The sequence below is a fragment of the Sinocyclocheilus anshuiensis genome, unplaced genomic scaffold, assembly GCF_001515605.1.
Source record: "Sinocyclocheilus anshuiensis isolate Anshui unplaced genomic scaffold, SAMN03320099.WGS_v1.1 scaffold804, whole genome shotgun sequence".
Taxonomy (NCBI): domain Eukaryota; kingdom Metazoa; phylum Chordata; class Actinopteri; order Cypriniformes; family Cyprinidae; genus Sinocyclocheilus; species Sinocyclocheilus anshuiensis.
The window spans coordinates 128,763-135,354 of NW_015557098.1; the positions used below are offsets into that span (position 1 = coordinate 128,763).

At 40.3% G+C, this 6,592-nt stretch overlaps 1 protein-coding gene across 1 annotated transcript in view; it reads left to right on the forward strand.

Moving 5' to 3' along the window:
* LOC107677481 (atrial natriuretic peptide receptor 1-like) overlaps nt 1-6,592 on the forward strand; it is a 108,504-nt gene that overhangs the window by 28,765 nt on the left and 73,147 nt on the right. Inside the window, exon 3 of the mRNA XM_016472402.1 lies at nt 4,658-4,845. Within this exon, the coding sequence (XP_016327888.1) occupies nt 4,658-4,845 (188 nt within the window). The remainder of the gene's footprint in view (nt 1-4,657; nt 4,846-6,592) is intronic.

Below are 6,592 nucleotides of genomic sequence, written 5' to 3' on the forward strand. Positions count from 1 at the left end.
TGTCGGTCTGCCTGTCTATTTTTCTGTCTGTCATTTGTCTGTCTGTCTGTCTGTCTGTCTACCTATTGTTCTGTTGGTCTGTCTGTCTGTCTATCTGTTGGTCTGTCTGTCTGTCTAGCTATTGTTCTGACTGTCGTTCTGTCTGTCTGCTGTCTGTCTGGCTACATATTGTTCTGTCTGTCTGTCTGTCTGTCTATGTAGCTATTGTTCTATATGTCTGTCGTTCTGTTTGTCTGCTGTCTGTCTGTCTATTGTTCTGTCTGTCTGTCTGTCTGTCTATTGTTCTGTCTGTTGGTCTGTCTGTCTGTCTAGCTATTGTTCTGACTGTCATTCTGTCTGTCTGCTGTCTGTCTGGCTACATATTGTTCTGTCTGTCTGTCTATGTAGCTATTGTTCTATATGTCTGTCATTCTGTTTGTCTGCTGTCTGTCTGTCTATTGTTCTGTCTGTCTGTCTGTCTATTGTTCTGTCGGTCTGTCTGTCTATTGTTCTGTCGGTCTGTCTGTCTATTGTTCTGTCGGTCTGTCTGTCTATTGTTCTGTCGGTCTGTCTGTCTATTGTTCTGTCGGTCTGTCTGTCTATTGTTCTGTCGGTCTGTCTGTCTATTGTTCTGTCGGTCTGTCTGTCTATTGTTCTGTCGGTCTGTCTGTCTATTGTTCTGTCGGTCTGTCTGTCTATTGTTCTGTCGGTCTGTCTGTCTATTGTTCTGTCGGTCTGTCTGTCTATTGTTCTGTCGGTCTGTCTGTCTATTGTTCTGTCGGTCTGTCTGTCTATTGTTCTGTCGGTCTGTCTGTCTATTGTTCTGTCGGTCTGTCTGTCTATTGTTCTGTCGGTCTGTCTGTCTATTGTTCTGTCGGTCTGTCTGTCTATTGTTCTGTCGGTCTGTCTGTCTATTGTTCTGTCGGTCTGTCTGTCTATTGTTCTGTCGGTCTGTCTGTCTATTGTTCTGTCGGTCTGTCTGTCTATTGTTCTGTCGGTCTGTCTGTCTATTGTTCTGTCGGTCTGTCTGTCTATTGTTCTGTCGGTCTGTCTGTCTATTGTTCTGTCGGTCTGTCTGTCTATTGTTCTGTCGGTCTGTCTGTCTATTGTTCTGTCTGTCTGTCTGTCTATCGTTCTGTCTGTCTGTCTGTCTATCGTTCTATCTGTCTGTCTGTCTGTCTGTCTGTCTATCTTTCTGTCTGGTCTGTCTGTCTGTCTATTGTTCTGTCTGTCTGTCTGTCTGTCTGTCTGTCTATTGTTCTGTCTGTCTGTCTGTCTGTCTGTCTGTCTATTGTTCTGTCTGTCTGTCTGTCTGTCTGTCTGTCTATTGTTCTGTCTGTCTGTCTGTCTGTCTGTCTGTCTATTGTTCTGTCTGTTGGTCTGTCTGTCTGTCTAGCTATTGTTCTGACTGTCATTCTGTCTGTCTGCTGTCTGTCTGGCTACATATTGTTCTGTCTGTCTGTCTATGTAGCTATTGTTCTATATGTCTGTCGTTCTGTTTGTCTGCTGTCTGTCTGTCTATTGTTCTGTCTGTCTGTCTGTCTATTGTTCTGTCTGTTCATCTGTCGTTCTGTTTGTCTGTCTGTCTTTATGTCTGTCTAGCTATTGTTCTGTCTGTCTGTCTTTAGTTCTGTCTGTCGTTCTGTCTACCTATTGTTCAGTCTGTCTGTCTGTCTATCTATTGTTCTGTCTGTTATTCTATATGTCATTCTGTGATTATGTCTGTCTTTAATTCTATCACTCTATCTATCTATCTATCTATCTATCTAGAAACATGATTCACAGATGCACATTACCCAGTGCAGTAATATTCCATTCCAAACATGTGAGCCTTTTCTCTCATATGATTTTTTTAAAGGTACTGTTGTAATTAACACCACACCTCACTTCTTCATCAAGCCCATCATTAGGAGCAGGTCTGTGGGTAATTGCCATGGCGATCTGACTCCTCTTTGGCATTTAGAAGCGTGAAGCACATGACTCCCAGTCTGCACTGCTTCAGATGCCTGACATATGCTGCACTTCAATGGCAATTAAATACAGAGTCAAATATTACCTGCCATCCAATGCCTCCTGCACTGCATTAATCTCAAATATTCTGTGGAAATGTGAATAAAAGCAGCAAAAATTCAATGTTAACTTCAATGTCAAAATACTTTTATCTCAGAATAAGATACAGAGACAACTGTAAAGACCCGTTATAAAGATAACTATAAAAACGGTTTGAGTGATGGGTCGACAGAGAAACGTCTTTCTGCGAGTCATTAGGAAACCATGATTCTATTCTATTTAAAGAAATATGAGGTAAACGTGTGAATAAATATTGTGCGCACTTTTGGAGTTAAAGTTTGTATGTCGTGTAGCGAAGCACTGATCAAAAATAAATGGATGCAAACACGATTGAATATGTACAGGTTTGTGTCACGTTATTCTATTAAAAATATCATTAACTCCCGATTGATTTCGCATTCCTGGGAAATGCGTTTCTGTAAGAGCTGCCAAAAATTATCTATAATCTACAGCTCCAGTGTGATTTGTGATATATTTTCAAGGGGGGGAAAAAGAGAAAAAAAAAACATTCTTTCATTCATACATTTTTTCAAAACATCCCCTCCTCTGGTTTTTTCACAAATCGCACCTAGACTAAAACCATAATTATATTAGTGTCCACACCAATGCACAGTATTGTACAGGCCTTAAGGCTTTGTGGCACTATTAAAACACTGCTTTGTTGGTCCGAGTATTGCAAACAAAATTCTAGAAGAATCTGTTTGTGTGACCAATGGCAGATGGAAGTGTTCGAGAAACTTGAAAACAATTATTGCACTTCGCTTTAGTGACACCAATGCTGCAGAATCACAAGTTAGCTTTTAAAGAAAATTGTGTCTTGTTGCCCTCTTTTTGTTTTCAAACAATACTCATGTACTTATAGAGACCTCTTACCTTCAGAAAAAACCCACATATTATTAACTGTCAAAAAATAAATAAATTACACTTTGATGCAATAAACCTTGGATCATGTAGTTCTTGGTCAAATTAGCATGACAGACGCTCATTGCACAATATGATTTACCCAAGTACATGTTCTTGAAACAACATCTTTTGTTGGTCCCGAAACTATTTTTAACAGTTTAACAATTTAATTGAATAATTTTTGACATGTGGCCAAATATTTCCTCTTTATGCAATATAGTGGAGTCAAAGCTAATAAGGGAGTTCAGAAGATCCCACAGCATTCCTGTACATGCATGATTGGATATCATTAATATACACATTTAACTATCAACTCTGAGGTTATGTAATTCTTATGCAGCCATTGCCTAAATGAGTACATTTTATCTGTTTTTCCAGAAAAATGTGTTTCTTTTCCTCATCAACAAATTGCATACAAACTCAAGAATGCTAACATTTTAGCATTCTTAACCAGTTCTTGAAACAACATCTTTTGTTGGTCCCGAAACTATTTTGGCACAATAATAGCCCATAGCCTGTTGCTGAATCACAGGGAAATGATCGGCTGATATAAATGTTGTTCATTCCATCCCTTAAACTTACTGCCTGCAAGTCCTCCTAGAAGTTGTAATTATAACATGATGTTTTGATTTTGGTTAAAAAAAATGAAAGTGTTGGGCTATTTCATGTCTTATTTGTTTTTCACTTGCTGACAAAGAACAAAAGCTTCATTAAGGACCTCACTCAGTAAAACAAGAACAAAACAAATCCCTTGAGTAAATTGTAAATATGAAGATTATGAAAATATATTTTTAAAATGATACGTGGTGCAAAATGTGCACTTGCTCCCAACCATGAGTAAATAATGCATAAACACTGCATTTTGTGTCCTTTTAGACACTGCATCTTGATAACACTATAAAATAATATATAATAACAAATTAATTTGTTAAATGTGAATGTGAATTTAATTGATAAATGAAAATGTTTGAAAACATTATAAACTATTATTTCTATTGTTAAACTATTAAACTTATTATTATAGATTGCAATTATTCTGAGAAGAAGTTTAACAATTTAATTGAATAATTTTTGACATGTGGCCAAATATTTCCTCTTTATGCAATATAGTGGAGTCAAAGCTAATAAGGGAGTTCAGAAGATCCCACAGCATTCCTGTACATGCATGATTGGATATCATTAATATACACATTTAACTATCAACTCTGAGGTTATGTAATTCTTATGCAGCCATTGCCTAAATGAGTACATTTTATCTGTTTTTCCAGAAAAATTTGTTTCTTTTCCTCATCAACAAATTGCATACAAACTCAAGAATGCTAACATTTTAGCATTCTTAACCAATTAAAATAATTAAAAAATAACTAATCAATTTCCTTCTGAATTAATTCGCAAATTAAGAGCAGAAAATCCCACGTTGTACAACTTGGTAAACACAGTATCCTCATGTGCTACACTTCCATTTCGGATCTTTAGAGTGAGTTTCACCTCGTCAGCTGTTAATAACCTCCAGCCTAATTGCAAATTAAAGTGTCAGACTTTCAGTTGCTTTTGCATTTGCAGTACAAACCAAAGCTCATTTGCCACACAAGCACATTCCATTGTAGTAATAAGCGGGTCTGAATTCTCATTAAGTCTGATTTTTTTTTTCCTCAACGAGTATCCTTAAGGCAGATAATTGAGTTTCCCTATCTTGTGTTTGCAGTGGTGTATGTCTGCTGCAAGTGGGAGACGTTTTGCAAGCTGATGGTGGAGTTCTTGAGGTTGGGTCTTCCTCAGGAGGAGTACGCCTTCTTCTTCATTGATCTGTTTGGATACAGTCTGCAGAGCCACCCTGCCAAACCATGGGCACGCGGAGATGCTGATGACAATGTGGCAAAGGAGGCGTTTAAAGTGAGTTTGATGCACATGCCCATAAAAAAAAAAAACCTCAGCTGTGGTTGCCAGACCTTTACAGTAAAAGCTATGGTAGCAACATTTTAGGTTTTATGAATTTAACTTAAATTTAAACTATAGATTTTATTCACTGATTTAATGTTCATTAGTGATGTCGGTCCAAATCGGACTGAGCCATCTGAAACAGATCTACAAGTTACTCAAAACTCACTTTTGGATGTGGCCGGCAGTCACTCCAAGTCGAATGAGCCAATATATTATATTGGATATATATTTTATCATACGTTGTTGTTTTTTACGAACTCATTTAATGTTCCAGTTAGTCTAACAGTACACTGAGAGCAGTATTATTCAGAAATATCCGACATGCTGAGAACTGCATGTTTCTGATGTCTTTTGCTTTTTGCAGTATTTCACTGTAAAATTACATGAATGTCCCCTTAAATCTAATTTTAAAAAAATTATCATTAACCAATAAACATATTTACTGTATCATTTACAGTCTTTTGCCATTAAAATTATGGTATTTTTTTTAGATAGATAGATAGACAGACAGACAGACAGACAGATGAAGGGAGAATGTATTCTTTAATAAATCCACAGGTAAATAATCCACATAACGGAACCGCAACAACACATCCAATATTGACGAGACCCGACAACAATGAACAGAAACAGAGCAACTTAAATACAAGGATAATTAATACGCCTGAATTGAATGACAACTAATCAGAAACCATAATAACCAACTCAGTGGAAATGGTGCAAACAGAAAACAAAGTACAAACTGAATTCAAACCGCGACAGTACGCCTCCTCCTGGGAGGCACGACCTCGCGCAGACAGGTGGAAGAATGACCAGGTGGTGGCGAAGGGATGGCAAATAGGTGAAGGGATGGCTCAAGTAGGCAGAATAATCAGGAGGAGGCACAGGAGGAGGACGGACCACTGGGAGGAAGACAACAAACAAAATCCAGGGAGGTGCAGGTGGAGGAGATGACCAGGGAGGTGATGGTGATGAAGTTCAGGGTGGAGCCTTGAACAGGACAAGGCAGGTGGAGACCCAGGCCATAGCCAGGACTGTGCTCCATTGTGGCGGCGCTGGAGGGAGGAGCCAAAGCATGATGGGAACACACGCCACCTTGGGGACGACCGAAGACGACAATGGCGATGGAGGTGGAGCTCACCGCGCAGACAGAGAGCCGAGAAGGTGGAGCAACGCCAAGGATCCAGGCAGCCGTAACAGAGCCGTAGCGATGATTGCCCGAGATGTAGGTGGGGATCTAGTGGCCAGAGGGCAGAGGCGGAGCCTAAGGGAGGGCGGAGATGAAGGGGTGGAGGGCCGGAGAGTAGCGGACGGTCCGCAAGTCTGCAGCAGAGGCGGGGTGAATAATGTCCATGTCCAACACTCACTCACTCTCAGCATCCATACCCTTGAATTCCATGAGTATACCATCGGTGGTGGATGAGACAGTCGGCACGCATACCTGTTCGGACGGGGTCTCGTCTGGCTCACTGATGGGGTCAGGCTCGGTTGCTCGTCCTAGCGATGACTCTGACGTCGTGCCTGAGACATTCTCTCCGTCTGCAGTGGACTCGGGCTGTCGCTCTTCGCAGCAGGGTGGTGAATGGCTGGACACTGAGTTGGGAGTGGGGCTGGTGTCATCATCCACAAGGCAGATGGGGAAGGCAGATCCTCAAGAGCTCAGCACCCATTCCACATAAGTGGGGAAGCTCCCTCGATG